Below are 19,411 nucleotides of genomic sequence, written 5' to 3' on the forward strand. Positions count from 1 at the left end.
AGCTATTGTCATCAAGAAATATGTTTTTGGAATTCTGCTAGGGAAACAAGCACTTCCCTCATTTTCATGTATAAGTCAAACTTGTCATCATAAAAAAATAAAAATATAAAAAAATCATAAAAAGGCTCCAGTACACCACTAGACTGATCTGTATAGCAAGTTCCAACATGAAATATCCAATGGTTTTGGAGTTCTGCTCCGAAATGGAAAACAGAGAGAGGATAGACGGTCGGATGGACAGACATGCTGATCGCAATATCCCCACATATTTCAAAACAAGTGGATAACAATGAGAGGTCACACTTCAACATTCACTTACCTGCACTGCCCAGTGTAGTGGCGTCTCTGCATTCTTGTCGGCCATGTTGCAGTCGGCGCCATAGCACAGCATTGTCATGAGGCAGTCAAGGCGCTGGGTGGAGATCATCACGTGTAGAGCGGTGTCGCGCGTGTTGCTGAGGGAGTTCATGTCACATCCAGCCAGGGCCAGGAACTCTATCACCTACACACATAGACGTTACGTCAGAAGTCAATCACATACTGAATAGTGTGAGCGATGCCATAAACCAGTCTGATAACACTCGTATCATACTCTGTATAAATATGCAAATGAAGTGACCTTGGATGAACTACTTTTTATAAGATCCACTTGTCAATGCAATGCCTACTTGATCAATACATAATTACCTAATGTCCCATATAAGTTTAGAGAGGAACTTCCTGATGAGTGTGTGTTTTTGCACTCTATAAAAAATTAGGCAATTCACTCCAGCATTGTATTCATACAGTTTCTATCGTTACTTCAATACCCAAACATGTACCAATAACAGGGATGTGAATCATTCTCAAGTGTGCATAATGCATAAGAAAATGTGTTACAGACACCAACAGAACGCAAGTGTCTTCTGAGATTGTAGAGGATTGATCTGTAGAGGTTGTAAGAACAGCAACACCTCGTCTTAACTCTTAAAATACCAGGTTGTAAGAACATTTTTTCAGAAAGATATTAGATCTTTATATTAAAATTCTTATCCATCCTTGCCAAAATAAGTTTCACAAGTGACTGGTGACCTCATTGACCTCTGACCTCCCCTGAGACAGTGCTAAGTGTGAGACCCCTCCCCTGAGTCAGTGCTAAGTGTGAGACCCCTCCCCTGAGACAGTGCTAAGTGTGAGACCCCTCCCCTGAGTCAGTGCTAAGTGTGAGACCCCTCCCCTGAGACAGTGCTAAGTGTGAGACCCCTCCCCTGAGACAGTGCTAAGTGTGAGACCCCTCCCCTGAGTCAGTGCTAAGTGTGAGACCCCTCCCCTGAGACAGTGCTAAGTGTGAGACCCCTCCCCTGAGACAGTGCTAAGTGTGAGACCCCTCCCCTGAGACAGTGCTAAGTGTGAGACCCCTCCCCTGAGTCAGTGCTAAGTGTAAGACCCCTCCCCTGAGACAGTGCTAAGTGTGAGACCCCTCCGCTGAGACAGTGCTAAGTGTGAGACCCCTCCCCTGAGTCAGTGCTAAGTGTGAGACCCCTCCCCTGAGTCAGTGCTAAGTGTGAGACCCCTCCCCTGAGACAGTGCTAAGTGTGAGACCCCTCCCCTGAGACAGTGCTAAGTGTGAGACCCCTCCCCTGAGACAGTGCTAAGTGTGAGACCCCTCCCCTGAGACAGTGCTAAGTGTGAGACCCCTCCCCTGAGACAGTGCTAAGTGTGAGACCCCTCCCCTGAGTCAGTGCTAAGTGTGAGACCCCTCCCCTGAGACAGTGCTAAGTGTGAGACCCCTCCCCTGAGACAGTGCTAAGTGTGAGACCCCTCCCCTGAGACAGTGCTAAGTGTGAGACCCCTCCCCTGAGACAGTGCTAAGTGTGAGACCCCTCCCCTGAGACAGTGCTAAGTGTGAGACCCCTCCCCTGAGACAGTGCTAAGTGTGAGACCCCTCCCCTGAGACAGTGCTAAGTGTGAGACCCCTCCCCTGAGACAGTGCTAAGTGTGAGACCCCTCCCCTGAGTCAGTGCTAAGTGTGAGACCCCTCCCCTGAGACAGTGCTAAGTGTGAGACCCCTCCCCTGAGTCAGTGCTAAGTGTGAGACCCCTCCCCTGAGACAGTGCTAAGTGTGAGACCCCTCCCCTGAGTCAGTGCTAAGTGTGAGACCCCTCCCATGAGACAGTGCTAAGTGTGAGACCCCTCCCCTGAGACAGTGCTAAGTGTGAGACCCCTCCCCTGAGACAGTGCTAAGTGTGAGACCCCTCCCCTGAGTCAGTGCTAAGTGTGAGACCCCTCCCCTGAGACAGTGCTAAGTGTGAGACCCCTCCCCTGAGATAGTGCTAAGTGTGAGACCCTTCCCCTGAGACAGTGCTAAGTGTGAGACCCCTCCCCTGAGTCAGTGCTAAGTGTGAGACCCCTCCCCTGAGACAGTGCTAAGTGTGAGACCCCTCCCCTACCTCCTTTGTCTTTGCCCAGTGAAGTGGGGTACCCCCGTACTTGTGATCTCGAGCCCCCAGCTGGTCAGGGTGGTTCCGGCAGATCAGCTCCAGTGACCTGTTGAGTACATCACAGACATCAAGACAGACTGAATGAGTGAGTGAGTGAACACAATATTACATATACAACACACAAGGCAAATACACAAAGCACTATAGGGCCTTTATTATTTTTTATTAGTTGCTTTACAGATTTTTTCGGTGGTTGGTAGGATGTAAAAACAAAAAAATTCAAATTCTGTATTTTTCATTCTGTCTTTTTTTTGTGAAATATGTGACAGACATGTGATTATGTTAATACTGTATTAAAGCAAAATGTAGAGCATTACAACAACCTAAACTTTATCAGGCAGAGTGCACGGCACTGTTACTTCACAAACCCTTATCTGCCTTATGACGTGCCATTATCAATCATGTTGCCATATGATGGATCATAAGGATAACACTATTTTTCCAGTATTATCACTACCTTCTTGTGACAGCTAATGAGAGACCTCGGGATTCTGCAAATGAATAGCACTGCCCTTGTAATAGAATTTACATGGGACTCAAGCCACACACTGCTGGTGTACCAGTGAGGCTATACAATAGTACTCTCATGGCTTCATCTAAAGCTACAACTAAAGGTCACTGAACATTGTCCGAGTCATCCAGAGAAGGGAATATTTGTTGATTATTTGTCCGTAAGTGTGATTATCAGCCTCGGTGTTGATAAAAATATTTAAACTGCAATTCATTTTCCCCAAATTTCATCTTTTTAGTGTGGATGGATCCTTAAACCAAGTAATAAAAAATATAACACATTATCAGTTCTGAGGTGATCCATTCACACTTATTTTACATATTTAACAGATTACCCACCTGACATCGCCAGCGTCAACAGCCGCGTGTACAGGCAGACAGGAAGTGGCTGATATCTTGGGGTCTGCACAGACGTGCAGCAACATCTCCGTTGCTTCTGGTAATTTTTTCTTACACGCCATCAACAATGGTGTCTCTCCTCGCCCGTCTAACCAGTTCATCACTCCTTCCTTGTCATAACTGGCCACCATCTGTGTGAAGCAGGTCACTTTATTAAAGGGGCACTTCTCTCCAGGTTTGGGTACCATTTCCAATGTAACCTAGATCTTATAATATGAGTGGCACTGCCGTGTGTGAGACTGAGACATGGTGATTAGGGTCATCATTAACTGCGAGACTGACACATACATCAGCAGAAGACACTAACTGTTTATTAATGACAACTGTTACATTGCTTCATTGGCTGCTTGAAAGGACAGCTATTGTTCTGGGTGCCATGATCATTGGGGAAACAATAGAAGGCAATGCGTGAATGAATGAATGGCAACAGTGAGTGAGTGAGTTGGGTTTAACCCCGTTTTTAACAGTATTCCAGTTATATCACGGCGTGCCAGTTTAATGTGGGAGGAAAGCCCGAAGTGATACAGGTCTCAGATGTTTAAACGGGTGAAATGGTGCTGACAAACCTAGAAACATAATTGAGTAGAACTGGGATTCGAACCCGCAATCATAAGTTTCTGGAGTGCCCAAGGGACGCAACTCTGCACATCGAATCGTGGCCTCTTAGACGACGGGGCCACCCGTGCCCCCGATTGGCAACAGCCTCAAACTCAGCTAACATGGCTGTTTGTTGTTGTTTAATGCTGCACTCAGCAATATTCCAGCTATATGAAGTCAGTCAGTAAATAATTAAGTCTGGACCAAACAATCCAGTGATTGACATCATGAGCATCAATCTACACAACTGGGATACAATGACATACAGTCTTATGACAAGCTGTCCCCTCTTGTGACATAATGGGTCGCTGAAGACCACAGTTATTTGAGAAGGATTGATGTTTGGAGTATATTTGAAACAAAAAAAGAAGAAATTTGACCATGGTCTTATTTAGCAGAAGTACGAAGAACTACTGTTTTCTGCTTGGCTGATTCCAGGACCGAAACACTTACCTACCTCTGTCTTGGACTAAGTAAAGCATCTTTTCCAAGTAAAAGTTGATTTTAAGCAGTCTTCCAATTTGACTTTAGGTACACATCTCACTTGGATGATGCCACAATTTTGAATCACTTTCAGCGGTGGCATTTTGATTGTTGATTTAAGCTCAAGAGAGAAATTTTGGGCTAAGTATGAGATAACACACATGAAAATGGAATGTCACTTTGAAGACTGAGCCATGATGGTGAACGGGTCCAGGATATATGTCATAACAGAACGGAGATACGATACACTGGCTAGCAAGGGATGGAACTACCTGGGTATCGATGCTCGGGAGCAGGGAATCAAACCTGACCTGTCTCACTGGCGAGTTTGTGCTTGTGCTATAGAAGATCCAGTGAACTACTTCCTCACTGGTCCCAGAGATTAATTCAAGGGATGTTTCGATATCAGTGAGTGAGTGAGTATGGTTTTACGCCGCTTTTAGCAATATTCCAGCAATATCACGGCGGGGGACACCAGAAATGGGCTTCACACATTGTACCCATGTCGGGAATCGAACCCGGGTCTTTCGCGTGACGAGCGAACGCTTTAACCACTAGGCTACCCGACCGCCCCTGTTTCGATATCAAGGATTAATATTTGATTTTGATGTATCGATTTAAGTCCTGTTGTAAATACCAATATTCTTTCTTCAGTCCACTCTCATCACACTTTCTCACACATTTGAATTGTAAATTGTTTAACAACTTTGTAATTGTCCATCCACATCATATTATTTTCAGACAAGGGAAAACGTTTTCACCTCAACTGTTCACTTAATTAGATTAACAATCTTCAAGATGTCGACATTAAGATTCCTACTCATGAACAATTTTACCACGTTTACCACTTCGGTGAAACCCACGAGCACGGGTATGGTGCTGACAAACCTAGAAACATAATTGAGGCGAACCGGGACTCGAACCCACAATCATAGGTTTATGACATGCCCAAGGGATGCAACTCTGCACAGCGAATCACTTTGCATCATGAAACATCATGAGAGTTCAGAGAACAGTTCAGGGAATGGCTCCTCCTCGCTATTCCACTAATCCCCTGCAAGAATTACAAGAACAAACCGGTTTGGGTTAGCCTGCTCATGGTTTATAGAGCTGTTTTATATGTTAGGGTGGGCTTCTAAACTACAAGACAATTTTCTTCAACCATCAAAAATTGTGGGTGGGCTAGTACTCAAAGAAGGACCAATGCAGGAGTAAAAAGATTAGTGTTTTCAGGAACACATCAACTTCTCTTCTCCCAATTTAGCTTACTTACAGAGAGGCATGATGGGTTGTTGAGGACAGCGTGGTGGTACACGGTGAGGCCGTACTTGTCGCTGACATCGATCCTGGCTCCCAACATGAGTAGCTCCTGTATACACTGTATCTGCTTGCCCTGCACACTGGCCATCAGGGGAGACAACCCTGTCGCAGGACACACCGTGTTGATGGCACTGCAGCCACAACAGACATGTCATGTTTACTATGTGCACACCCATCATTGGAAACTGATTAATGATACTTGGAAATTTAATTTAGAACTGATGGTGCAAAATGTAAAAATTTCAGGCATCAAATACAAATATGAGTGAGTGAGTGAGTATGGTTTTTAAAGCCAGTGTTAGCAATATTCCAGCAATATCAGTGTGGGAGATACCAGAAATGGGCTTTAATCACATTGTAACCATGTCTGGAACTGAACCTGGATCTTTGGCGTGATAAGCAAATGCCTTAACCACTAGGCTAGCCCATCGCCCTAAATCTGTAATCTGACTTTGTCAAATACGAAATTTATTAGCAATCTCAAAGTAAACTCTCACAGACAGTCATGACATCATGTTGGAATGCTATGATGTCACAATACAAAGGATGAAATAAGCTGCTTCCGTGATAACTCAATCTGCCTTGTTTGCAGAGCATGGAACAAAAATCAAAGTTGTTCTGATAAATACTGATTTAGCATCATATATAAATATGTTGTCCATTTGGGGCAATTTGGGATTGGACAGACCGCCAGGACCCAATCCCATGTTACAAAGTTTTTCAACCAATCATACTGCAGCACATATTTCCATTCATTTTACTATGACAGCTGAGATCTATCACAGATCCATTAGACCCATCACAGACTGTCACAGATTGTCACTGACTCACAGATTGTCTAACCAGACAGACATCAGGACTAATCAGAGACCACCTGCGATTGTCTGCTGCAAGTAAACGATTGTAAGGAACCCACTAGCTTTAGTCTTGTCAGCAACAAAAACCTCAGCATGTTCCATTACCTTTAAGCTATCTCTTACAGTATCCAATTCCTTCTTTTAAGAAACATTCCCCTCTTACTGAGTCTAATCCCTTCTTCTATAACTGAAGTGCAAGTGATCACTTGTTGCTCCTACCTTCTGATAATTTCATGTCTGAAGCACTCATAGAGGCCGATGTAGGCGGCGATGTGGCACGCGGTCCAGGTGGGGTGTTCGCGGATGCAGTCGCTGACCTTCTGCAGCACGTCCTCCTGGTTCAGGCTGCTGCTGCTGGTCACAAGGCACACCATCTTCGGGGCCAGGATGTTGAACTGGGACAATGCCTCAGCCTCCATCATGATGCGGAAGATGCTGAAATGGATGTTTATGGAGGATTACATTCTGCCACTGGCCACAAGCCAAATAGTCCCCCCCCCACACACACACACACACTTTTGAAAACCAAATGTAGTAGGATAGAGAGGATATTGATATTTTGGACCCCTCCCTTTTAAATATGCTGTATCCGCCCTTGAAAAGTTATTCTGCAGGACATATTCTGTAGGCTAAAAGACTTGCCAGGCTTTCATGCAGACTGAGGTTATCTTTCCTTTATCCATAAAAGTGTGAATGAATAATGTTTTATGCCAGCATCAGCAACAATCAGTTGTCGAGTGATAGGCAACGCTCCACATCATCAGGGTAGGTTGTAACACAGTCGTCCCGCCCACATGTTGGTGGTGGTGATGCATAGTGTTATAGCCAAACATTAGCATGATTAGTCAATTAATAGTTATATTTGCTGAGAACATGTCACCAAATGATTTAGTTACATGTTTTTTAATAACAGGATTTTGAAAATTTTACAATAAGTAGTATATATATATATACTTATCCTATCTCATACTATGCATTAATGTGTGACATAGGAAAAGTTAAAAAAGTTGAAATTTTACAATAAATTGTATCTTCATATACTTATCCTATCTCACACGTTATATGCATCATGTGAGATAGAATAAGTTTAAAACTTTGCATGTTTCTTAAAGGTGTTGTGTACACCCAAGTGCCCTCCCTCTGGATCTGTGTTTGTGTAACCACTTTAGTGAGCACGGGAATGGTGAGAGAATCAGAGAGAATTGGGGAATATAACAGCCAGCCCATTGGCCACCCATGCGGCTGCATGAAGCACCTCACCTGAAGCACTTGCTGGTGACCGTCATCATCAGTACACACTCGTAGCATCCGGGGCGCTTGTACAGAAACAGCCATTCCTCACGATTTATCACTTGGAAGCTGAAATAGTCAGTACTGCGGTTATTCAAGTCAGCTATAATACTGAACATGTAAGATAAGGTTACAGACTTACATTCTTATCAGAGCTCTACATGATATAAAAATAATGTCAAAAGAAAATGATGTATATCTGACACTGTGTAGAGATATGAGGCTGAAGATCGATTCATCAGAATAGATTGCAAAAGGGTCCACCTCTGAACAACACAACGGCATTGCAGCCCACAGAGATGGGTGAGCCAGTCAAGCAGGGATGGAGCTAGACATCCCAGTGGATCAAGGACATCTTGGCACACACAAACACAGACTGACTGACACTCTTCAGAATGCAGCACCAGTCTAAGGGTTAACCAATGGCAGGTTAAACTAAGAATGGCATGGTTAAAAAATGTTCCTGGTACACTTATGGCACACTCAGAAATTAGGGGTGGAACGACACAGCAAGGTCACGATACATAGGTCACACTTGTAGACGGCCACAAATACACAAAATACAAAGTTGAAATTAAGGACAAACATACACAATAAGTCAAATGTTATGAATAAAGGTCATTATTTACATATGAATAATGAATTCAAAATACAAAACAATACCAATGAACAAGTTCCAAACAAGAGAAAGAACAATGTGTACTGAAGAACGTCTGTGTACTGCAATTTGTAAAGCATTCCAAGTTTAATCGGCTTGTATATGACGTCACACGCTGATTGCATGATGAATGACCTGAATTCATTATTTGTGTGACCTTTATTCTTTCATTCTTTATTCGTAACATTTGATTATTATTGTGTACGTCTGTCTTTTATTTCAACTTTGTATTTTTGGACCGTATGGTCACCCACACACAATACCACATGCAGTAAACAGTGGTTATAACCAACTCAAAGGGATCACTAATTTTAGTTCGTTATAACCGTAGTTCATTATAAGCATATATACAGCAAATATACAACAAATGTCCAGGACTAAAAAATAAGTTTGTTACATTGGTCAGTTCGTTTTATGTGTTAGTTTACTGTTTATCGCAATACTCATATTTATATGAAATTGAATGGGAATTTCTTGACAAAGTTTTCAGAGCAGGTTGAAAAGGAAAAGCTAGCCGTAGACACATGTTAGTAGCGGCTATAATCTACCTAGCTAAAGTTTGGTGTGCTTGATATATTAACTATACTATACCAACATACCCCCTGTATGTATCAGCATTGCTGGCCTGAACCTTGTATGGGTTGATGTTGGCCGAGGCAGCATTGATAATGCCACCCACAAAATTCTTCAGCAAGCCAGCCATTGTGTCAGGTCAGTCTGTTATCATAGACTTACTTGGAGAGAGTAGACAGTAGACATATCCTGAAAACAGCAACATACAGTTTACGCCCAGTGCTTCACATAAAACAAGCATTTACACAATTTAAGAAGTTATAAAAGCCTAGGTCAATCCCGTGCAAACGAGATGACTCCTCATATTGAGGGATCTATTGGAAAAGACTGAAAATAACATAACTTAACACACAGACACCTTAACATGAAATGTATACAGACACCTTAACATGAAATGTATACAGACACCTTAACATGACACATGTGTACACCTCACTGTGTACATGGCCAGATTGTTTTGGAAACACTTCCGCCTGTATCCCCCCTCCAAAAGTTTTATGTGTATGCATTGCCGCTGAATCCTTTTATTTATACATATATTTTTAGGGGGGATACAGGTGGAAGTTTTACCATTCTTCTTACGTTTACTAACTACTTTTCGCCAGGGCTCTGGTAAATCAATTCCCAATTGGACATTTTGTACCCATCTCTTGTGACCTACTGGTAGGTACCCAGGTAGGTTCATGTAAAAGGGAGGTGGATATCTTGATAGAAAAATTTGGACTTGTCCAAGCCCTAATAGGACCATCTGAGAACTGAGACACTCTCTACATCATAACAAGCAGCACCATTTGAGAACTAGACACTGTCTGAGAAAAGCATGTAGGACCATATGACAACTGAGACACTGTCTACATCATAACAAGCATTCAGGACATCTAAAAACTAGACACTGTCTACATCATAACAAGTAGCACCAACTGAGAACTAGACACTGTCTACATCATAACAAGTAGCACCAACTGAGAACAAGACACTGTCTACGCCATAACAAGTAGCACCAACTGAGAACTAGACACTGTCTGAGAAAAGCATGTAGGTCCATATGACAACTGAGACACTGTCTACATCATAACAAGCATTCAGGACATCTAAAAACTAGACACTGTCTACATCATAACAAGTAGCACCAACTGAGAACTAGACACTGTCTACGTCATAACAAGTAGCACCAACTGAGAACTAGACACTGTCTACGCCATAACAAGTAGCACCAACTGAGAACTAGACACTGTCTGAGAAAAGCATGTAGGACCATATGACAACTGAGACACTGTCTACATCATAACAAGCAGCACCATCTGAGAACTACACACTGTCTACATCATAACAAGTAGGACCAACTGAGAACTAGACACTGTCTGAGAAAAGCATGTAGGACCATACGACAACTGAGACACTGTCTACATCATAACAAGCAGCACCAACTGAGAACTGAGTCACTACATCATAACATGCATTCAGAACCACCTAAGAACTAGACACTGTCTACATCATAACAAGCAGCACCAACTGAGAACTAGACACTGTCTACATCATAACAAGCATTCAGGACCATCTAAAAACTAGACACTGTCTACATCGTAACAAGCACCACCATCTAAGAACTAGACACTGTCTACATCATAACAAGTAGCACCAACTGAGAACTAGACACTGTCTACATAGTAACAAGCAGCACCATCTGAGAACTAGACACTGTCTACATCATAACAAGCACCACCATCTAAGAACTAGACACTGTCTACATCATAACAAGTAGCACCAACTGAGAACTAGACACTGTCTACATCATAACAAGTAGCACCAACTGAGAACTAGACACTGTCTACATCATAACAAGCATTCAGGACCATCTAAGAACTAGACACTGTCTACATCATAACAAGTAGCACCAACTGAGAACTAGACACTGTCTACATCATAACAAGCACCACCATCTAAGAACTAGACACTGTCTACATCGTAACAAGCAGCAGCATCTGAGAACTAGACACTGTCTACATAATAACAAGCATTCAGGACCATCTGAGAACTAGACACTGTCTACATCATAACAAGCAGCACCATCTAAGAACTAGACACTGTCTACACCGTAACAAGCACCACCATCTGAGAACTAGACACTGTCTACATCATAACAAGCAGCACCATCTAAGAATTAGACACTGTCTACATCGTAACAAGCACCACCATCTGAGAACTAGACACTGTCTACATCGTAACAAGCAGCACCAACAGAGAACTAGACACTGTCTACGTCATAACAAGCACCACCATCTGAGAACTAGACACTGTCTACATCATAACAAGCAGTACCATCTGAGAACTAGACACTGTCTACATCATAACAAGTAGCACCAACTGAGAACTAGACACTGTCTACATCATAAAAATCAGCACCATCTGAGAACTAGACACTGTCTACATCATAACAAGTAGCACCAACTGAGAACTAGACACTGTCTACATCATAAAAAGCAGCATCAACTGAGAACTAGACACTGTCTAGATCATAACAAGTAGCACCAACAGAGAACTAGACACTGTCTACATCATAACAAGTAGCACCAACTGAGAACTAGACACTGTCTACATGATAACAAGCAGCACGATCTAAGAACTAGACACTGTCTAATTATTAATTGACGTTTATAATCATTATTACTTGAGTGAACAAAAATATGAAATATTACACTCGCGGTTGTTTAAAGGACCTATGTCAAACTTGGGCCCAGTGGATTTGAAAATATTCAAACAGTGTTTAGGCCTATATGCTCATAAATAGAGAAAATGTCTGTTTTGTGTTATGCGGTATGTCTATTGCCTAATTATCCTACTTAGCGATGTGATTATTCGTGCGTCATGTTCACCTCAATACAGTAGCTCAACAGTGCTCAACGCATTAAGCTGTCATTTCCTAGTAAATGATGCTTGTCCACAAAACGTACTTGAGTGAATATGACGCTACAATGCGGAAGTCGCATGACCGTGCATAGGTTTCTTTTCTGTCACCTCAAACGACAGAAGAGTGCAGACGTGAGAGTTACCTCCCTTAGACCATAGTCCCAGCTCCTTCCCGGCGCGTGACACTCTCGGTGTTAGAGAGCTCCGCGAACGGGCTAGCGCTGTGAGGAGCTTGATCACTGTCGTGGATCGATGCTCTCTGCTCGCGGCATTTTTCATTTGTTGATATTTTTATGAGGAGCGAGAAAAGAATTGTTACGCATCCCCGATGTATATGAATGTTAAGATACCATGCAAAGAATCGCAAAAACAATAACATATGTTTATCAAAAATGTTAAAATCAAATGGCTTCTCCCGAACATTAGTTAGTCAAACTTTTATGGCTACTTACTAGTTTTATATTTATAGTTGTGATACTCTAATTCTTTTACTGTCCTTCGTCCACAGGTTTTACAGTCTATATTTATGCATTATTCCTGTACAACCTGATTTAGTCACGATATGGCTGAAATATTGCCGATGTGACAGCACATCTTAACTCACTCACTCACTCACTGTAAAGCGTCTTAGCGGGAGTTACCGTATGCCTATGTCGACACTCAAGACATATTCAATGGTCGAAGGTACTTCGAGTTTACAAGGTTTCACACTAGGAGGCGCTGAGTAAATTTGCAGTTTTAGAGCCAATAGTCCTCGCCACTTGAAATATAGAATCACGAAACACCGCGATGATTAATTAGAGGGTAACTGCATGTGTGCTAAAACTTATAAAGTGAAAACAAGTCATTCCGCCGATAAAGAATATTACTTACAGTACTGATGACAAAAATTGTGCACTTTTCAAGAGATATCCATTTTGCTAGGGACAAACATAATAGTTTGACTTTTGATTACGTGGTTAGTATCCGGGTACCCTTCGGCAGTCAGGTGACTATATGTAGGCTAAATATAGCAGCATCTGCAGCGAACGCACATTACTGGCACGATGCCGATGTAGTGTTTAAAGCGCTGTTCACCAAGTTCACTGCTATATATATAGCCGCTTGCAGTCACCTGACTGTCAGTTCTTACCCGGATTGTAACCACGTGATCAAAACGCAATGATGATGTTTATGCAAGCAGCATGGCTATTCCTTGAAAGGCGTCAATTCTTCAATGGCACAATTAATGGTTTGTAGTGTAAAATCACACATGTCCAAACTTTCTGGAAGTTATTTTCAGACTTGAGCTGGTTATTTTTGGCCTCAAAGAGAATATATAAGTTAATTGTAAGTTTACTTATTGTAAGTTAAGTGCAGCGTATATGAATATCTGACACCATGACAGTGAAAACAGAAAAGAAATCGTAAAACGCGGGCATAATATTATTCAGTTTACTGAGGCAACAGGCTTTTTTTGTTTTTATTTGTATCCCAAAACAGAGAAGCTACGTCAAACTCTCGCCGCACGAGAGCCAAACGCATGTCGTCGCCACTGGCAACGCCCTCATCTTGCCGCCCCATCAGCACGTGGAAATAGTTTTGAGAGCGCTGGATTTTGAAGCCGTGTTGTTGCTGTCGACTTCAAGAAACCATTCGTAGTAAAATAACATTTATTTGACTTTCAGTGACTTTCCTTATTGATATCTTTAATATCTCTATATATCACTATATATCATTTATGTAGAAGGTATTTATGCCGGCAAGATTCCTCTAAGACTCGCCAAATACACGCGACAATCACGGAGTCCGTTGTACATGTCGTTGAGGGAAACGTGTATTTTGCCGGTCCTTCTCCATGACACAGGGGCTTGTAACGCAGAAAAATACAAGCTATATGATCACACCCAGTGTCAATATACTAAATATAAGGAAAGGATGTAACGAGGCCAAGTCACTAAGTTCGTTCGAGGACGAATTCAACAATGTCCACTGTAAATACCCCTATACAACTTACACTCATTTCATGCCAATATATTTAGCTACACAATGAGACATTGCTGAAGATAATAGAAGCCGTAATTTTGGAGCTAGGGTCTTCAGAAGCTCAAAATATCGCGATTTTAAAATTTCGAGCCAAAATACCTAGACAGAGTTTGTACCGCTAACCTACCTATTTTTCTGTTGATTGTTCAAGGCCCGTTCAGGTACATTTATATAAGCATGGGGCCAATTTGATTTTGTTATTGGACCTCTCCCTTGAAAAATTCTGGATCCGCCCTTGAATCTAATACTCCCCCATCCCCACCCCACCCCCGCAGTTTGTACTCCAAAACTCCATTATGTTTTATTTCGAAAGAGGAATAATGAAATGTTAAAGATTTATTAACATGCATCAAATACGCACTTTTCCGAGAATGTTTTATAAATATACCAGTATATATTGCTCTCTATGGTATGGTATTCACGTATTCATGCTCGCTCATATTATACATCTCCTTATATGATCTTAATTGACTGATGTAGCTGTTCTCTGTAGTTATGTGGTCAGATAAGAAAACAATGGGCACGCCACATGTTATCACTTATGTATTATAAATATATAACTTCTACGAAGTCTTTGACATGTCTGGTCCAGACTCGATTATTTCTCAGACCGCCGTCATATAGCTGGAATATTGCTGAGTGCGGCGTTAAACAACCAACCAACCAACCAATCCTTGACATACATGCATTAGCTTTAAACCTTCGCATATGTTTGTTCTACCGTGTCTGTTTATTTTTCCATTTATCATTTACTCGGTATATATTTCATATCTATTGTAACAATGTGTGACTGGGACAAGTCGGCATGTGGATCACATTTTATCCCTGCGTGTGCTGTGTATTGCGTGGGTTCGAATACTATATTCACCCTGAAGTTGGACCTTGTCCGTCCACACTGGCATGCAGGCTCAGGAGCGACACTTTTGGTTTACCTACCTCTTTAATTTGACACACCGTGCCATATATAATAACGAACATCTTGACTTTTTTCCTTGATGTCTTGCACTGTCGAGTTCTTGGGGACTTCCTCCCACAATTAAGAAAACAGGCTGTAATATAGATACGATACTGTTAACTATCCCAACTTATATCATTTCAGTCTTACCTTATACTATCTCTTCAGGTACCCAGAGCTGTTTCATTTTGCTTTAATTTGATTGCAAACATATACTTTTTACACACATTACGCACGTTGCTTTTAATTGAAAAAAATGGAATTTTGATGACACAAAGTAAAATCTTGTATAACCTATCATGACACACCAGGCAGGCTTACCCACGGTATTTTCTTTTTGTCGTACATGTCAGGTTTCTTCTGCGAGGTATTTGGAAATTTTCTGTGTTGGTTAGATAAAAGGACTGAGAAGCGTTGTAGCATTAATATAAGAGTGAGTGAGTATGTTTTTAACATTGTTCCAGCAATATGACGGCAAGGGACTCCAGAAAAGGAGTTCACACTTGGTACCCATGTGGAGAATCGAACCCGGGGTTTCGACTTGACTAGGCTACCCCACCGTCTCTGTAGGAATTAGAATGCATGATGTGATATAATAGGCCAAAACGAATAGGGCAAATATAAGGGTAAATTAACATTATTGATCATGAAGTTCACATATATATGTTTCAAAACAGCAAGCACACGATGACACCATATGTTCATGAATGTGTTTTACAAGTTTTGTAGATTTAGTCCCGGAGACAAAGTAAGTGATGTGTTGGCGTGTAATGTCGAGATTACAGCTGTGCTGTTAATGTGCAGTATCACCCGTTTCCCGCGTCCTTGAAACACCCGGGACTTTAAAGATACCCAGCTCCCTATGTTTGTCTTAAAATACTTGAAATGGGGATCGGGTGGTCGACATGTCTGCTGAGCAGGAAATGTGTCACCGTAACCCAGAGGTGTGGATCGGTGTTCACACTGTTGATCACTGGATTGTTTTGAACATGTTTTGTTACATATTTTATTTTATTCACAATAATGTGATCAGAACTTTGAAGAGTGTCCATGTTCTTTGATCGAACATGTCCTATATGAGGTCGTCAAGATAAGAGGGTGCTTTTAAGTTATCAATTCATTTCATAAAATCGACAAACTCTTTCACCTTCGTTGATAACATTTTCAAACCCGTACAGAAACAAAACACATCACATAATCTCTTTTTTTTCAGTTGACCAACCTGTTCTGGTGTCCGTCTTTTCTTTCATTGCAGGCAGACTATTCCTTTTGTCGTAAGGGGCTCGGGTGGTCAGGCTCGCTGACTTGGTTGATGCATGTCATCGTATCCCACTTGCGGGGATCGATGCTCATGATGTCAATCACTGGATTGTCTGATCCAGACTCGATTATTACAAACCCCCGTCATACAGCTTGAATATTGCTGTGTGCGGCGTTACGAAACAAACATACAAACAAACAAACAATATCGTATACGGATTGCACAGGACATAGCTTATCGCAACTGACAAGGCTATTGATGCAACTTATTACACTGAATAGCCCTTCAAGCATCGTTTCTTACACCAAATGTCAATATTTCTAGAACTTCACACCTTTAAGGTGTCTATAGAAAGTTATGTCGATAAATATTTGAAGTGAAGTATATGTTTCTCCGACAGGAATTGCCCAGATGGATTTGGATGAGGATGTGTGGGTTGGAAGACTCATCACGACGACCCTTGATAACATCGCGAGGGAGTTGAAGGTAAGGGGCTATATGGGGTCCATCTAATGGATCCGGCACAACTATTCATTTGGTCATTATCCTCATCTTTCCAGTTTGCTCATGTCTATCACATAGATCAGCGCGTTGAAGGGTTTTCATTTCGTTTGGAAATGTTATTCATATTCGTGCAATTTCTTGTCGCTCATGAACCCTTCATTTTCATTGACAAAGAACATAACATGTAATCGTCAGTTATATTGGTCAGCGACTGTGGCCGTGTACTTACCGTTCCAGTGTTTGTTGCACAGTGTAGTGTTTGACTCTTAGACTATCTCTATTGTTACATACCTTTTACATTAACTCCAGGCAGAGCAGGGTCCGGAAGGAGTTGTCAGAAGCTCAGGCATTGAATCGGCGATTCTGGCCAACTTACCCACATATGAAGAATTCCTCAATTGAACATACATAAAATGCTAGCCTTATGATATGAAAACAGTAAAACGAAACAGTTACTGTACAAGGCAGGATATATTCTGTTTTATATTAAATTAAATTTTATTTTGTTATATTTATTTTATAAATTTGATATCCAGGCCAAGAAGGCAGCAGGCGGAAGTCTCCAGACACAGATGTATCAACATCCAAGAAGATAGGGCGTTTCTCGAGATTCCGAGCACTGCTCTCCAGGCTGTGCTGTTGCTGATAGATCTGTGAAGGCATGGTCTTTCTCAAGTTCAATGTCATTTTTGTCACCCTCAGGATGATATATAAAGTCTTTACATGGTTTTTATTATTAATAACTGGGTGGCTCAGTCGTTTAAGGTACCGCAATTCGCTGAGCAAAGTTGCGTCCCTTGGGCGCACCGGAAAGCTATAATTGTGGGTTCGAATCCCGATTATGTTTCTAGGTTTGTTAGCACCATACCCATGCTCTTGGGTTTCACCAAAGAGGAGACTTGTATTACTTCGGGCGTTCCTCCCACACAAAGCTGACACGTCGTGATATACGTGGAAAACTGTTCAAAGCCCCGTTAAACCAAACTCACTCCGTTTCTACGATGATCTGTTTCGTTTGTCAGATTTTACAGATATAAGGGCACATGGTGCCCAGTTTCTTTTAATAGTTCTCAGATTTTTGTTTTTGTACATGAAGAAAATATGATAGAGAAAAAAGGGTGAATGATATCAGGGATCAATGTATGAAATGTGAGCACCTGTTGTGTTATGTACACTCAGTGCGTTGTGCTTTTATTTGAACGAATAACTGATATCTTTAAAGGTTTCAATACACATGTCTTCTTATATAAATATACCAAAATCTATTACACTATAAACATTTGTTGTTTGTTGGATTTTAAAAATACAATAAAAATGGTATATAGTTTAGTCGGGGAACCCTTTAGAAGTATTTTATATGAAGGATATAGTACGTCCGTTTTAATGTTTTATTTGGTGATACTTAATTCCCAACTGAATCCAATAGCTTTATTCAGAAGTTGAGGGTTTTAAATCTCATAAAACCTGCTTATCTTGTGTGCATGTAGTATTGTAACCTGCTTGTTTAGATGTGGTATTGTCATATAACCTGCTTGTTTAGTAGTACTATGCTGTCATTAACGTTTGTGATTTATACTCCCATATGCAATCAGCCATGAAGCAGTTTAGGCTGCAATAAACCTAGAGAGAGAGTCTCCTAGGACCAACAAGGGGCATTTGAAGCAAGTTCTGCCTCGGGATTCAGTCTGTAGGACACAATGGCAACAGTGAACGGGGTATATGGTAAGTATATACACAAGATTAGAGTGTGTAACACATGGAGGCGACCGACCAGGCTATTTCTTGTTGTTTTGCTAAAACGAAAATCGTCTCTTGAAGTATTCTCCTCATAAAGGATTACGCATAAAATATTCTTAGTGTAACATATGTAACAAAGCAGTTGGGAGATTCATCACGACGATCCTTGACAGCATCGTGAGGGAACTGGAGGTTAGGGGGGAATATGGGTCCCTTGTGGATCGTAAAAGGCATGACAGGAGACACATAAGAACACTATCCATTTGGTCATTGTCATAATCTATTCATCAGGAATTTCTCACAAATGTGACGAGTGTTAACGAGACCAGAGCTTATTGGTAGCAAGTATGATAACCGCATTAAAAGATTGGACATGTTTTCGCTTTGACATTTCTGTGAACATTACATAACACGGGATGGAATGTACACCCACCACGGCATTGATAGTAAGAGGCGACTAATTGTCCTAGCTAGCAACCTATGCTAGTATTAAGAGGTGACTTAATAGATTGGTTGGTCATGCAAGGCGACTTGGTTGTCGACGACGTGGGTCGTTGCTCATAATATCAACCACTGGATATGCTGGTCCATACTAGATTATTTACAGGCTATCTTCATAAGCTATTATATTGCGGACTGCGGCGTTAAACACATACAAATGGGAAGAGGGTCATTTTAATGTCTCAAATGATGTTTTTTGTGTGTTGTTTAACGCCGCACTCAGCATTATTGCAGCTATATGACGACAACCTGTAAATAATCGTGTCTGGACCAGTCAATGAAGAGATTGATATAAATCATCAAGCCTTACCAAGCTATTCATTTGGTCGCCTCTTACGAACAGTAAGTGTCATA

At 41.5% G+C, this 19,411-nt stretch overlaps 1 protein-coding gene and 1 long non-coding RNA gene across 3 annotated transcripts in view; one reads left to right on the plus strand and one right to left on the minus strand.

Annotated features, from left to right (window-relative positions):
- The window catches only part of LOC124144553 (85/88 kDa calcium-independent phospholipase A2-like), a 31,276-nt gene extending 19,070 nt beyond the window's left edge, over positions 1 to 12,206 (minus strand). The window contains exons 1-8 of one of the 2 annotated variants that reach the window (XM_048392118.1): positions 12,119 to 12,206; positions 9,194 to 9,356; positions 7,907 to 8,005; positions 6,866 to 7,081; positions 5,743 to 5,920; positions 3,330 to 3,520; positions 2,430 to 2,526; positions 320 to 502 (exon numbers count right to left, since the gene is read on the minus strand). In XM_048392118.1, coding sequence (XP_048248075.1) covers positions 320 to 502; positions 2,430 to 2,526; positions 3,330 to 3,520; positions 5,743 to 5,920; positions 6,866 to 7,081; positions 7,907 to 8,005; positions 9,194 to 9,297 — 1,068 coding nt within the window. In that variant the 5' untranslated portion in view covers positions 9,298 to 9,356; positions 12,119 to 12,206. Of the gene's footprint in view, positions 1 to 319; positions 503 to 2,429; positions 2,527 to 3,329; positions 3,521 to 5,742; positions 5,921 to 6,865; positions 7,082 to 7,906; positions 8,006 to 9,193; positions 9,357 to 12,040 lie in introns of both variants that reach the window. The other variant, XM_048392117.1, reaches the window with a different exon arrangement.
- A 1,405-nt stretch (positions 12,207 to 13,611) lies between these two features.
- On the plus strand, positions 13,612 to 18,517 carry LOC124144609. The gene is made up of 3 exons (XR_006862440.2): positions 13,612 to 13,714; positions 16,716 to 16,801; positions 17,356 to 18,517. It is a non-coding gene; the product is annotated as an uncharacterized LOC124144609 (long non-coding RNA).
- The last annotated feature ends 894 nt before the right edge of the window (positions 18,518 to 19,411 follow it).

Source organism: Haliotis rufescens, unplaced genomic scaffold (genome assembly GCF_023055435.1).
Source record: "Haliotis rufescens isolate VD_foot unplaced genomic scaffold, xgHalRufe1.0.p SCAF_11, whole genome shotgun sequence".
NCBI lineage: Eukaryota > Metazoa > Mollusca > Gastropoda > Lepetellida > Haliotidae > Haliotis > Haliotis rufescens.